This window comes from Xenopus tropicalis, chromosome 2 (genome assembly GCF_000004195.4).
Source record: "Xenopus tropicalis strain Nigerian chromosome 2, UCB_Xtro_10.0, whole genome shotgun sequence".
Lineage (NCBI taxonomy): Eukaryota > Metazoa > Chordata > Amphibia > Anura > Pipidae > Xenopus > Xenopus tropicalis.
The window spans coordinates 10102159-10118026 of NC_030678.2; the positions used below are offsets into that span (position 1 = coordinate 10102159).

A 15868-nucleotide genomic window follows, 5' to 3' on the forward strand; every position below is an offset into this window, starting at 1 on the left:
GGGGGGGCAACTAGTGTATAGTATGGAACTGAATTATATTTTATTATTTTTTATTATGCACTTTATTATTAATATTACTACATTATAAAATATAATACAGCTCATCATAATACAAAATCAGTGGGAGACCTGAGCTTGTTCCCCTGCAACTGGATGCACCCAGCCCCTTTGCATGTCTTACTCCCACCTAAGTGGTGCCATCTCCTGCTGCTTAGGATGGAGCTTTAAGTACTTTGGTCCTTGTTGGGATCAGTAGAAAGCTTCCTGGGCTTCGTATATCTGTTGTCATTGCTGTGTAACATCAGGGAGTTGGGATCACAGGTAATTGGGGCCAGAGGTGTATCTATTCAGCACAGTCCATGGCCCGGCACTGGTTGGGGACCCCTGCTCTAGCCAATCCAATCCACGGCCCTCCCTCTGTGACATACTGTATTTAATTTTACTACATGCAAATCAATATGGTTCCAAAGCATTAGCAACCAATCGGCATGTAGCTTTGCATGTTCTTTTAAAGGTCTGATGTCTATAAGTTGCTGCTGGGGAAAAAAAATGCCCATATAGTTATATAAGGCTAAAGATCTTGCCTTGTTCCTCTCTGAGTATTTATTTTATGTTTTTCTTTATTTTCTGTGTAACGCAGTATGTCGTCCCGGCACCGCCAGCCTGCAGTGCCCAAGTACCTGCTGGCCAGTTTGTAGCTCCGCCTCCAATAGGACCATTTCGCTGGAGTCTTAGTAAGTGATCAGGGGGATTTCAGTGCAGCCTGTACCTTGAAGCTTGCACAGTACAGCCCTGTATTTAATTGTTTAGTTGCCATAGGAAGCACAGTAAGTGCTGGGCCCCTCAGCTTCCTACACTAAGTGCCACTCCCTAACTTGTGCATTTGTCTGATACACGTTAGGGGCAAGTAAAGGGTGAGATGCGAGTTGCCCAGCCCATCCCATCCCTCATGAATAGTGATGAGCGAATCTGTTCCGTTTCGCTTTGCCGAAAAATTAGCAAATCTCTCAAAAGATCCGCAAAACGGCGAAAAATGTCATGCGACAAAAAAAATTGTCGCGGCTATTATTTTGTCATGCAGCTATTGTTTCGTCACCCACGGCTATTATTTTGTCATCCGCGGCTATTATTTTGTCGTGCAGCTATTGTTTCGTCATCCACAGCTATTATTTTGTCACCCGCGGCTATTATTTTGTCACGCAGCTATTGTTTCGTTGCCCACGGCTATTATTTTGTCGTGCAGCTATTGTTTCGTCGCCCATGGCTATTATTTTGTCATGCAGCTATTGTTTCGTCGCCCACAGCTGTTATTTTGTCACCCGCGGCTATTATTTTGTCGTGCAGCTATTGTTTCGTCACACGGCTATTATTTTGTTGCACGGCTATTATTTCGGCGCACGCAACTATTCTTTTTTGACATCGGCGACAATTTTTGGACGTGCTGCGAATTTTTTCGCCGCGAATCCATGCCTGGCGAAACATTTCGCCCATAACTACTCATGAATACACGGCTGTAGAACGTGCTGAAGACAGCATTGTATTCATTGGAGAAGCACAGTATACCCTCTTTTCTTAACACTGGTTCAATGAATAAGGCTTGTGCCTTTGCCTATTGTTTTAATTAGGATTTTTTTGTTGTTATTTCTTGCACTAAACTGGGAAAAGTTTGAAAATGAAACTGAAGTCATGTTCTACTTCCTGATTCCTGTTAGCAAAGTAACACAAACCAGCAACCAACTGAGAAGCCTCTGTATAAACAGACCCCTTTCTTCCCCTCCTCAGCTACAGCCTGTTATAATTTTAGATAAAGAGCAGTTCATTATAAAGAGACGTCTTACTTGGTTGTTGTTTGGGATCAGGAAGTAGAATGTGGCTTTAGTGCAACCCCCCCCCCCCCAAAATATAAATATTTCCTTATATAAAGAATAGGCAAAAAGTATATCCAACACAAACCCTATTTAATTAACTAATGTTGAAAATGGGGTGGGGTATATTGTCCCTTTAATGCTGTAGTGCAAACATCTGTGAGCATGGGGATGGCAAAGTACTCAAATGCCATTAGTCAAGTGCCAGAGTAAATGTTCCCTATAGGCTTTACCAAAATAATACAGGGAAAAGGGCAGTATGGGTTATGGGGAGGCATTTGGAAATTTCTAACTCTGGCTTTTTTCTGTGTTTGTGTGGCAAGCTCTAAATTACTGCTAAACCCAATTTCCTTTTTTATGAAGGAAAGAAGATTTTAATTCCTGTTGGGGCAGTTTCCATCTCAGCACTAATAATTGCGGCTGTGGTTCTTTCCTGGTATTTTGGTAAGAGAAACACTACATTTACTGTGCATTTGCCTCTGTATTCCAAGCTTACTCCAAAGCATTTGCTGCTCAGTTACAATCTAGAGCAAAATGATACATTCACACTGTTGCCCCTGTGCCATTATGGGATTGGGAGTGTGCACAATGTACAGCAAGAAAATGGGTCTAACTGGTTTCTCTATGCTATGCTTTAACATACAAATGCAATTAAACTAGTATATAGCTACTTAAATGGTTCAGTTGTACCCAAAAGAATGACAAGGTGCAAACATCTAATTTGACTCCATCTTTGAACAACAGATATAGGCAGGGTTGGACTGGGGGGGCCCCACACCCCCCAAAGTGCAGCCACTGGCAGCGTATCCCACAGGGGGCCACACCCCCAACCCCCCTCCCAAAGGGGCCCCAGTCACTGCCCAATGTCCTCCCCTGATTGCGTGTAAGTGAAACGCATCAGGGAAGGGACACCTGCTGCCGGGAGTGCACTGACAGGGGTCTGGGCAGAGAGAAGCCTTCAGCAGAACCTGATAAGCAGAAGACCAAATAGACTTGAAGTTAATAACCGCAGCTTCAGCAGCAGGAACATCCACTTTGAGTACAGAAGAAGGCAGAGAAAGGGGATCCCGTCCATAAACACAGACAAATGGAGAAATGGAGCTTTGTGTCTGGACGAAGAAGAAGCCAGCACCCGCAGGAGAACCAGATTTCCTAAAGAAGCCTCTGAAAAGCTTCTCTTGGATGTATTCCTTCATGGCTTGAGTCTCTGGGACTGATAGTGGATACGTTCTACCCCTCGGAGGCATAGTGCCAGGGAGTGGCACAACCGGAGCAGGCATACACTTAGAATGGCAGGAGGTACCCCAAGCAGTGAGGTCACCAGTGGTCCAATCGATGGTTGGATTGTGTTGTCTGAGCCACGGGAGACCAAAGATAAGTGGGGTAGTGGGACATTCAATTATTAGGAATTAAATTTCTTCGGAGTGTAGCCATCCCACCCGTAGTTGCAGCAGCACAGTAGAGGATGTTAATAACCTTGGAGATACCTTGAGAGACTTAGAGGGGAAGCCACACTTCTTGACGAAAGTAGTATTGATGAAGTTTCCTGCTGTCCCAGAGTCCAGGAACGCTTGAAAGGGGAAAGACTTAGAGCCATAGGAAAGAGCAGCAGGGACAAAAACTCTAGAAGCTTTAGAGTCTGGGAGCAAAACAATTCTGCTTAGGAGAGACTTCCTTCTCAAACCTAGGCAGGTGTGTTTCCCTGACATCGAGGCTTTGCAGGGCAGGCCTTAAGTAAATGACCACTCTGACCACAGTAGAAACAGAGACCCGCGGACCTTAAAAGGTGGACTGAGGCATTGATCTTTCGGCCAGGGGCATCAAAGATCTCACGGAAGGTGGAAATAGCTGAAGGGACTGGGAGAGATGATCCTGTTGAGCCTCTTGAAACTCCAGGTGCTTGAGGAGCGCTTCCAGGACATTCTCCAAGGAACCAGTAGCGGCAGTGCGAGAGGGCTCCATGTTGGCCCAAGCTAACTGTTACAGACTGTAGACTAGAGGAGCCCGTAAACTGCCAAGAGTACCTATTAGGTGTAGCAGCAGAGCCCTGCTGACCCCGATGTTCACCAACGCCCTTTTGGGGCCCCGGACTTTCTGTGGTGGAGCAGACAGGGATCCTACACACGGCCAAGGTATTCCAGTGAACGTGGTACAGAAAGGGATCAGGCAGAGGCAAAGTCAAGTCAGGAAAAAGTCGGTGGCAGGCAGCAGAGATTCGGGAGTCAATATTCAGGAAAAAAGTAAAAAAAACAGGTAACCAATCAATACAGAGCTTAGCAAGTAACTTAGGAACACAGGACCAGCTTGGGCGATTCAAAACAAATGAAGAACCCCTTTTAAATTCAAATTTGGCACCAAAAGTGATGTCAGCGTGTCAGCCAACGTCACAACGCGCATGCACGCCCAGGGACAGTGCACACCAGGGTACTCTGAAGAAGGACGTGCCGGGGAGCGCTCCTACATGGAGGAGCCCAGGGACTGGTGCGCATAGAGGAAAGAATGCACGCTGGGTGCCCAGGGCTCCTTACACTGACCCAGGAGAAAGGTCACTAAGCAGTATTTACTTCAATTTAATACAAAAATCTATTTAAACATGAAATTATTGCATTTGTCCTTATAAAAGATATATGACCATTCTCGATATTTCAATACTGAGATTTAATCCAGGAGGAATCGAAAATGTTATATATCAAATGTGTCTGAGTTTTAATCAGCACCTTAGCATAATCCACCCATAAAACTCCTAATAAACTCTGTGCTTCTCAGTTTTATGCCCTTGGAGTTGCTTCCATGCATCCCTAGGTACAATAAGGGCAGGGTCAGTCTTATAAATGATGGGGCCCAATTGGGTCCATTTTGGCAGGGCCCCCTACACAAGGTGTTGCCAGCTGGCACAGGGTTCCAGGGTTGGGTGGGCTAATAGTCCCTGCCTCTCGCTCTCTCCATGTGACTGTAATCAGGGGCAGCTTTATGTGTTTATTCCCGCTGGTGCCGGGCCCCCATGTGTACGGGGCCCTATTCGTCCCAATAGGTTTAAGGACATCCCTGAATAGGGGGCATTTTTATTATAATGCACATTTGAGAAGAGAAAATAGTGTTCTGCTGATCTTTTGCTACATATCACCACTTACCAGGTGATTTTGAGGACTCGCAGTATTGACAATTAAACCATATCCTGTGATCTCTTACAAAAGCTCTCAAGAGTGTGTAGTTCAGTTTATAAAGTCTTGGAATGCTTTTCAGTAAATGGTAATAAAGGTTTTTTTGTTCTCTTTATTTTTACAGTCACTAAAACCCAAAGCCCCTGCCAGATGTACTGCAGCTACTCTGCCCAATGTATCTATTCCTACCAGATATGTAATGGGGTACAGGACTGCGCTTATGGAGATGATGAAAGAAATTGCGGTAAGAAATCAGTACTGAATAGCATTAAATTAGGGCAGTATATTCCTGATTTGGGTTTTTACTTTGCACGTACATACAGTACATTACATTTAAGTACTGGAAATACTAAATCACAGTACTCTTTGAAATAATCCATGATGCAACAGTACCATTCACTCTGGAAAAGTATCTCTTTAAATTTTCCCCTTTCCATATGCAATTATACAAAGCCCAGTCTCCACTTTATATATGACACTCTGGGCCTAATTCAAATCAATATGAAAACACTCGGCCAAATTCAGTTTCATGAGAAAAGCTTATCTACTAATTCCATTCAAGAATGAATGATTGATGGATAGCATTTACTGTATGGCCTAAGGCAAGCCTCATGAAGCATTGAATTTGTTATTTTTCTGTGCATTATATCAACACATTAGCCCCTCCCTCCCACCAAAAACATTATTGAGTAGAAATCATACTTTTTTATGGAAAATTTTCAGATTTTAACACTTACAACTCTGTGTTACATCAACCTACCCAACCTTCTGCCTCCTCTATTACCTGTAGGGACTTTGCTAGTTATTTCCTAGACAAAATTCAAAAAATCCACAAGAAAACAAGGTCAAACCAAAGGGACAATATACTAGCATCCGTTCCCTCAGCTGCTACTTGTCTTGCATCCTTTTCCACTTTAAAAGAGACACCATTCTTCTCTCATTCTTTCTAAATGTCATCTTACCACCTTCTCTCTTGTTCCTATTCCTCCTCATCTCATTCCTCCTTCATTACCTATTTTTATTCATTCATTCATCCATCCCTTCTTTCTCTAATCTCTCTCTCTACTCGCACATTCCCACACTCATTCAAACATTCAGTCATTAAACCTATTCTTTAAAAACCCTTTCTGGATCCTACTGGGATTGCCCCAGCTCCAGAGGAACACCACCATAGACAACATAAAGCAGTAGAAGGTCTGCCAGGAGTGGAGGTTATTGCTGATGATATCTTGGTGGATAGTTATGGAGACACCACAGTGGATCATAACAAAAATCTGATTGGAAAAAGCCAGAAAGCTGAACCTAAAGTAAAACAAACAGAAGCTAAGACTGAGACTCTCATCAGTACCATACACGGTGCATCTACTGATAGCTAAGGGTTAACACCCAGATCCGGACAATTTTGCCATTTTGGCAATGCCAAAGCCAGAGAATGTTCTAGCAGTCCAAAAATGTTAGGATTTTTAAACTATATAGCCAAATTTTACCAAACTTTTCTGATGTAACCATTAAGAAGGCTGACAGACAAATACAGTCTATAGGTCTGGCAATCCAGCCATGAAAAATCTATGAAGTAAATAAAAAATTTGTAACTGAACAAACAGTCCTACGATACTATGACGTGACAGTACAATGTGATATGATTGAAAAGGGACTAGAAGCAACTTTATTGCAACAAAACCAACCCGTTGCTTTTATCATACACACTGTCTCCAACAGAGCAAAGATATGCATGATTGTAAGCCTGGGTTGTTGTGTTCCTCAATGACTTATTCAAAAGAATCCAATACTCTACAGGCACTAGAACTTTAGGCCCCAGCCCCCTGCAGACATTTATTGCTAATGCCCCACTCAGGGTCGGACTGGGCCGCCGGGACACCGGGAAAAATCCCGGTGGGCCCCGGCTCTAGTGGGCCCCGGCGGCCCAGACCCGACCCTTGCAGCACTCCCCCTGCCCGTACGCTCCTGCCCCGACGCGTTATATTTACGCGCTCGGGGAAGGTCGTCGGGTGGGGGGCCCTGCGAGGTGGGTTAGGGGGGCCCTCGTGGGGAGGGGTACGCTATGGGCGTGGGCCCCGGTGGGCCCTTCACAGCCCAGTCCGACCCTGGCCCCACTTCCCTGTAGACTTGATAGCTGAGGGTATTAATTTTTTGGTGTGTAATGGAGGGACATTTGTTAATTACCCTGGCTTCCCAAAGCAGAAAATTACTGGGGAAAAACCTGCTTATCCATTTGTTGAGACAATATCTGACCTAATCCAAATGGCCACTGGTCTGAAAAATCTATCATGGCAATAGGTATGATAAGTCAGGGTCTTATCATGTATGTACGTATGTATAACTTTATTTATAAAGCGCCACTTATGTACGCAGCGCTGTACAGTAGGATACATTAATACAAACAGGGGGTTAATAAGATAATAATAGATAAATACAAAGTATAACAATAAATACAAGATACAGCTGCAATAAGTTAAGAGTCGAGGACACAAGAGGAAGGAGGTCCCTGCCCCGTAGAGCTTACAATCTATACATTGCTCGTTAATTCAAAGAAAACTGAACTTGCAGCTGAATTTGTTCAAATAAACACAAGGGCGAGGTTGGGACATTTTCTAAATTGTGGGGGAGGTCTTTGTATTGTACATGGGAGTGGTAGCCTGAAGGCCATTTAGGGTGAAGTTTCTGGTTAATACTTATGATCAGAAAAATTAGCTACGTGATTTTTAAATCTCAGTTCAAATCTGAAAATTTTCCATGCAAAGTATGATGTGTACTCTGTAATATTTTTTGTTGGGAGGGGCTAATCAGTTGTATTATTATTATTATTATTATTATTTATTTAGCACCATTATTTCATGCAGCACATTACAGAGTGAAGGGGTACAAATACAAGACAAAATTGTTATATATATATAATATATACTGAGAAATATTTTTACAAAATCAATTTACAGTTGAAATTGGATATTGTTAGGAGACTGTAGGGTGAGGGCCCTGAATATTTCCTGAAGCCCAGCCTGGAGGTGAAATAGAATCAATTAAATATTCTGTGCCATTTCATAAATCAAGTTACGCTTCACTATTTTTCAGTAAATGGTATTAAAAAATTTTATTCTCTTTTTTTACAGCCACTACAACCCCAAGCCCCTGCCAGATGTACTGCAGCTACACATACACGTGTATCCATGCCTACCAGATATGTAATGGGGTACAGGACTGCGCTTATGGGGATGATGAAAGAAATTGCGGTAAGATATCAGTAATGAATAGCATTAAATGTGTGGGGAATAACTTAGTTATCTTACAAACAGGTGAGAAGGTTTAAATGATTATATTTAGAACATTTCTTATCTCAGTATGATGACTTATATTGAATTTTTATTCACGTGGTAGTTCCCCTTTAAAACCCAGATGTAAAAAGCTGTATAATGAAAGTCCTTTTCAAATTAAACTTTTTTTATTAACATATCCATACCCATTGCCTCTATGCTTTAGGCCTCTGTGCTCTCACTATATTACATAGGCTGTATGAAACCCCCAGTCTGCTCATGATACACCTGTGTTTCTGTGCCAATGGGATCATTTTCCCAATATCATTTACAGGAATCCCTTCAGGATTAATTTTTAGATCCCCCTTAGTTCTCTCTAGAGGCTAAAGAAAAATTATAAATGCAAGAGAAGTGACCAATGAGAATGCTGATTCCCAGCACTGTGTCAGGCCCCTTGCTGGTACCTTACATATAGAGATAATGATGGCATTTTCCCGTCATTATATGGCACAGGAATCAGACATGGGGATAAAGGGACAGACTTGTTCAGTGCTGGGAAACTGTGCTTATTGCTCCCAACTCCAATTGCAGGAACAGAGACCAGCTGGGATTCTCATTGGGGGATTATTTTGCATATTTATGCAGACACTGGCTCTGATGAGCTGGGAGGAGTTTCATTAAACAATTCAAAAAACTCTAAAACCCCACATTACATTACATGGCAACACAGGAACCAGTGCAGTCTGTGTATTATGATTCTAATTATTAATTAGCTTTGCTGTTTTAGCTTATATGGCAGATGTTGTTTGTTTTGATAATTGACTATGATCCCAAGTTTATCCCCCTGACAGCAGCCCAGAGCTCACTGAGCATGTGCAAGCCCTTGGTTTCAAAAAGATGGTCTAACAAAGTACCAACATGGCGGCCCCCTGTGAAAAACTTTTAACCCCTAAATCTTTATTTTAATTAGGCTTCTCAACCTCTGGGCTTATGCAGTAAGTTCAGAATGTCTATGTTTATGGCCTGTATACAAAATACAGCATTTCTAATTGTATTCTATTTTAGACTTTAGTTCTCCTATAAAGTCTGTAGGGGATCAGAGAACTCTTTCCACTGTTTCTCAGTTTGTGACATCATCCAGCCCAGCTACAGACTGGGGGGGACCCAATTGGCTGGATGCCCCAGTGCACTGTTGGGAGAAGGTGTGCCCAAGTTTGGAGCCAAAAATCAGGGGTGGGCCCAGCAGTTTATAAAGGGAGCCCCTGTTGTTTTTGCCAGAGTTGAGACAGAGACCATTCATTAAACAGTGACTGTAAAGAGAGATCTGCTACACTGCGGTCAGATGCCTTTACTACTTGCGGATCCCCAGTGAGTGATCCATCTGAGGGAAGGTATAGAGTCTCCTGTGTGTGTCCCCTGTGTGAGTCCCCAGTGAGTGATCCATCTGAGAGAAGGTATAGAGTCTCCTGTGTTTGTCCCCTGTGTGAGTCCCCAGTGAGGGATCCCTCTGAGGGAAGGTATAGAGTCTCCTGTGTGTGTCCCGTGAGTCCCCAGTGAGTGATCCATCTGAGGGAAGGTATAGAGTCTCCTGTGTGTGTCCCCTGTGTGAGTCCCCAGTGAGGGATCCATCTGAGGGAAGGTATAGAGTCTCCTGTGTGTGTCCCCTGTGTGAGTCCCCAGTGAGGGATCCATCTGAGGGAAGGTATAGAGTCTCCTGTGTGTGTCCCTGTGTGAGTCCCCAGTGAGTGATCCATCTGAGGGAAGGTATAGAGTCTCCTGTGTGTGTTCCGTGTGAGTCCCCAGTGAGTGATCCATCTGAGGGAAGGTATAGAGTCTCCTGTGTGTGTCCCCTGTGTGAGTCCCCAGTGAGGGATCCATCTGAGGGAAGGTATAGAGTCTCCTGTGTGTGTCCCCTGTGTGAGTCCCCAGTGAGGGATCCATCTGAGGGAAGGTATAGAGTCTCCTGTGTGTGTCCCCTGTGTGAGTCCCCAGTGAGGGATCCATCTGAGGGAAGGTATTGGAAGTCTCCTGTGTGTGTCCCCTGTGTGAGTCCCCAGTGAGGGATCCATCTGAGGGAAGGTATAGAGTCTCCTGTGTGTGTCCCCTGTGTGAGTCCCCAGTGAGGGATCCATCTGAGGGAAGGTATTGGAAGTCTCCTGTGTGTGTCCCCTGTGTGAGTCCCCAGTGAGGGATCCATCTGAGGGAAGGTATACAGTCTCCTGTGTGTGTCTCTGTGTGAGTCCCCAGTGAGGGATCCATCTGAGGGAAGGTATAGAGTCTCCTGTGTGTGTCCCCTGTGTGAGTCCCCAGTGAGGGATCCATCTGAGGGAAGTTATAGAGTCTCCTGTGTGTGTCCCCTGTGTGAGTCCCCAGTGATGGATCCATCTGAGGGAAGGTATAGAGTCTCCTGTGTGTGTCCCCTGTGTGAGTCCCCAGTGAGGGATCCATCTGAGGGAAGGTATAGAGTCTCCTGTGTGTGTCCCTGTGTGAGTCCCCAGTGAGGGATCCATCTGAGGGAAGTTATAGAGTCTCCTGTGTGTGTCCCCTGTGTGAGTCCCCAGTGAGGGATCCATCTGAGGGAAGTTATAGAGTCTCCTGTGTGTGTCCCCTGTGTGAGTCCCCAGTGAGGGATCCATCTGAGGGAAGTTATAGAGTCTCCTGTGTGTGTCCCCTGTGTGAGTCCCCAGTGAGGGATCCATCTGAGGGAAGGTATAGAGTCTCCTGTGTGTGTCCCCTGTGTGAGTCCCCAGTGAGGGATCCATCTGAGGGAAGGTATAGAGTCTCCTGTGTGTGTCCCTGTGTGAGTCCCCAGTGAGGGATCCATCTGAGGGAAGGTATTGGAAGTCTCCTGTGTGTGTCCCTGTGTGAGTCCCCAGTGAGGGATCCATCTGAGGGAAGGTATTGGAAGTCTCCTGTGTGTGTCCCCTGTGTGAGGACAGGTATTTCTCGGGGCCTACTACATGGGAGCAACTGCCTATTCCAAAGGGAGTGGTACTTGGGGCAGGTAGCGCTACCTGGGAAACTAAAAGAGCTCTGGGGAAGGGACTTTGCCAGGACTGAACTGGGAAAGGGTGTTTGATCCAGGAGGGGAGTGTGAAACTGTTTCCTCAGAGAGACTGAGACAGTAGTGGCTAAACCCACACAGGTTTCCAAAGCAGGGTTTAATACTGTTGTTTTAATTATATTACCTTTACACCCAGTTATATGTTGATAAGTTGATATTTGCAGCAAACTATGTGTGATTATTTCCCAGTGGAAATCCCCTTGAGGTGTGCTCCTCAGTGTCCACTAGGTGGCGGCACTGCGCTAAAATCCCAGTCCCAGTACCTTTTATCTGCAAAAGGGGACCAAATTTCTTGTTTAACCAAGTATACAGCCCAACAGAAGTGAGTGTGCAAAGAAAGGGTTACAAGTCTTTAGTAGGGCTGATAATAACTAATGTTTTTCAGTAAATGGCATTAAGAGATTTTATTCTCTTTTTTTACAGCCACTACAACCCCAAGCCCCTGCCAGATGTACTGCAGCTACACATACACGTGTATCCATGCCTACCAGATATGTAATGGGGTACAGGACTGCGCTTATGGGGATGATGAAAGAAATTGTGGTAAGATATCAGTAATGAATAGCATTAAATGTGTGGGGAATAACTTAGTTATCTTACAAACAGGTGAGAGGGTTTAACCGATTATATTTAGAACATTTCTTATCTCAGTATGATGACTCTTATATTGAATTTTTATTGACACAATATTTCCCCTTTAAAGTGGACCTGTCACCCCGACATAAAAAGCTGTATAATGAAAGTCCTTTTCAAATTAAACATGAAACCCAAATTCATTTTTTTATTAACAAATCCATACCCATTGTAAAGACATTTAAAAATCCCAGCTGTCAATCACATAGTGCCTGCCCCGCCTCTTAGGCAGACAAATACTTTCGCTTTCCATTCAGCCCTCACATTCCCCCTCCCTCCTCTCCATCTAATTGTGTAGCCAGTGCATGGGTATCTGGTTGTCTGGTCCATTATATCACATAAACAAGAGTTTGGGGTGATTGCCTTAATAACAGTCTCCACAAAATGGCGCCTCCCTGCTTGCTGAAACTGTGCAATTCCAAGACTAAAGGAAACAAGATTTATATTATTTATATGGTGTAAGTTAAGTTTATTTTGCTTGACAAACACAATAGAAATGAATTTGGAATTATTTCATAGGGTGACAGGTCCCTTTTAAAAGATACATTTCATAAGTTATCTAGTAGAATTAAAGGGACACCAAAGCCTATAAAAATAAAGACCCATGCCTCTGAAGATGCCCACAGTAGCTTTCCATCTTTTGCCTTGCCCAACTACTGCACATGCTCAGTCTGCTCTTGGCTAAAATGTCAGTGACCTGAGCTTAGGGATCGACTCACAATATTCTCCTTTCCCTGCCTGCTTGCTCTAGTCACTGCCTGGTCACTATTAAACATGCATACAAGCCAACCAATCACAGTCCTGTCTGGCTGCTCCCTAAAAAACTAAAGTCCTGCTCTGGCACTTTGAGCTTGGGGCGAGACTTTAGCTGAATCCTTATTGTGTGACTTTTCTTTCCAAATACTGAGCTGTGTAACAAATATAAGTTACAAAGGTTGGAAACATAGGCAGAAGCTGTGACAAAAGTCACTTTGCTATTACAAAACAGCCCCTCTGGGAATAAACTTTCCCATTGTAAAGGTTTATCTGTATGTAATACAGTGACTGTATATGCACCTTACACTCTCCCCCCCCCCCCCCCCATGGCTAAGGTACAGAATATTACTAGCTTTAGTGCACAACAGACCAATAACTTCTCTCAAAGTGTTTATGAAGTAGTTGCACGGGGGTGTGTGTGCATTACACACGGGGAGAGGCCAAACTGTGACCCTCTGCACAAACACTATGTTCCTTCCCAGGCATGCTGATTTGCATATGCAAAGTGATTAACACTCAGTTCAGAGTTTGTGCTCTCACTATTATAAACAGGCTGTGTATGGAACCCCCAGTCTGCTCAGCAAACCTTTGCTTAAGGTTTTGGTTGTGCTGTAATTGTCAGTGTAAAGTGAGTGTTGTTTGTAGAAGGATAGAAATCAGAATGTCTTTTGGTTAGAAAAAGCCACAATTACCTTCTAAACTAATATTTTGGGAGATGGAGATATGATAATATTTGGAAGTCAGTTGTAAACAAGTTGCATCTAAATACTAAGCTAAACCTTGTATAGGGAAGGGTGTATATGATATCCTGTAATAAAGTGTGTATAATAGGGCAGCACTAGTTTATATGTACCCGTACCCATGATGCACCTGTGTCTCTGTGCCAATGGGATAATTTGGCCAGTATCATTTATAGATTCATTTTTAGGTTCCACCCAGTTCTCTATGGCGATTGAAGAAAAAATTATATACACAAGAGAATTGAACATAGCCATTCTGATCTTATCTTACATATAGAGATAATTATGGCATTTTCCCGTCATTATATGGCACAGGAATCAGACATGGGGATAAAGGGACAGACTTGTTCAGTGCTGGGAAACTGCTTATTGCTCCCAACTCCAATTGCAGGAACAGAGAACAGGGAGCCGGATTTACTCACATCAGCTGGGATTCTCATTGGGGGATTATTTTGCATATTTATGCAGCCATTGGCTTTGTGCTGTTGTTTTGATAATTTACTATATTTCCTAAGCTCCGCCTCCCAACAGCAGCCCAGAGCAAACTGAGCATGTGCAGGTGCCAGATCTTATGGAAGATGGTATAACAAAGTAACAAGATGGCAGCCCCCTGTGGACAACTTTGAAAGCGTAAATCATTATTTTAATTAGGCTTCTCAACCTCTGGGCTTGTGCAGTAAGTTCATAATGTTTATGTTTATGTTCAGTATACAAAATACAGCATTTCTATTGATTTTCTATTTTAGACTTTAGTTCTCCTTTAAGTCTAATGCAACTGGACTTTGAGTTTTCTTGAAAATGTTTTACCACTCATCCAAGTAGCTTCTTCAGTTCATCTTTTAGGCAAAAGTAGCACCCCGAAGGCAATCTGGCAATCAAAATCAGCCTCCTGACTCCTGCGTGAAAAGAGAATAAAAAGAGAGAGATGCTGAGAGGGGGACAGTGAAGAATAACTTAGTTATTTCAGTTGAACTGAAGAAGCCACTCGGATGAGGGGTGAAACGTTTTTAAGAGAACTCAGAAAGTCCAGTTGCTTTAGACGTAACTCTACTAGATACTGTATATCATGGCCTGGATGAATGAGAATCTTCATAGACATTTCATGAGTTAATATTACGAGTAGCAGCAGGAAAGCTCTCAGTGTGTCATTCAGTTTATAAAGTCTTTAGTAGGGCTGATAATAAATAATGTTTTTCAGTAAATGGTATTAAGAAATGTTATTCTCTTTTTTTTACAGCCACTACAACCCCAAGCACCCCGACCTGCCAGATGTACTGCAGCTACACATACACGTGTATCCATGCCTACCAGATATGTAATGGGGTACAGGACTGCCTTTATGGGGATGATGAATTAAATTGTGGTAAGAAATCATTACTGAATAGCATTAATGTAACAAAGTTCAGTTCCAAACTACCATTTAGTCAGTTATTAGGGAAAGTATCTCTTAAAGATGTTAAAATGTGCTTCTCCGAATTCAGTCTGTACCGTCTACAGAATGACACAAAGGCCAGTTTCTGCTTATATTGAATTCTGGTACAAAACAGCAGTATTGCTCTTCGGAGCAGATCATTTTATGGACATTACCCATGTAGTGGTAGCCTATATGGTGCCCAATACCAAACGGTCTGTATAAGTATGTTTATATATGCACAATGGGGTTCTCTAATGGAAGTACCCAACACTGATTAGTGTTCCTTCTCTTCCTCTTCATTATATGGGTATAGAAACATCATTGTTGTTACTCTACTTCTCACAGAGGGTAAATTGAGGTTGTGATGGATAGAGTTGTAGATAGTGATGAGCAAATTTTTTCACCAGGCATTGATTCAAATTGAATTTATGAATTTCGTGAATCTTCAGGCACATCAAATTGGATGTGGCCGCGGCAAATAGTCAGGGATGTGTCAAAAATCAACGCCAAAAACGCAGATTTTTCGGGATAGATCGCTCATCATTAGTTGTAGATCCAGACTGATAAAAAAAATGATGTAGGGCAGTGGTTCCCAAATGATGTAGTTGGCGCCCCTCGGGGAGCAGGGCAATGGGCACAGCCTGAAGGCCATAGGGCGAGAACTAGGGACAATGGCCATTGGCTGTCCTAGCTGCACCTGAAAGCTGAGCTTGAAGGTCAGTTAAGTTGAGCTTAGGAATGAATTTGTGTTTGCTCTCCTATATATTCTTGAAACTATGAGCAAATGACTGATATACTAATATTTTCCTGTAGCAGTAGTGATAGACAAAATAATTCGCCAGGCATGGATTCGCTGAAAAAAATTGTCACCTGCGGCAAAAAAATTTGTCACATGGGTAAAAAAAAGATGTGCATCAAAATTTTTTTTTAAAAAATTACACATGCAACACTTTTTTTTGACGTGCA

General features: G+C 43.2%; 1 protein-coding gene across 1 annotated transcript in view; it reads left to right on the forward strand.

The window, feature by feature from the left end:
- The first annotated feature begins 674 nt into the window (after positions 1-674).
- tmprss2.5 (transmembrane serine protease 2 gene 5) overlaps positions 675-15868 on the forward strand; it is a 38436-nt gene continuing 23242 nt past the window's right edge. The window contains exons 1-6 of the mRNA XM_031896534.1: positions 675-734; positions 2229-2309; positions 5151-5270; positions 8155-8274; positions 11783-11902; positions 14726-14851. Of these exons, the coding sequence (XP_031752394.1) occupies positions 5177-5270; positions 8155-8274; positions 11783-11902; positions 14726-14851 (460 nt within the window). The 5' untranslated portion in view covers positions 675-734; positions 2229-2309; positions 5151-5176. The remainder of the gene's footprint in view (positions 735-2228; positions 2310-5150; positions 5271-8154; positions 8275-11782; positions 11903-14725; positions 14852-15868) is intronic.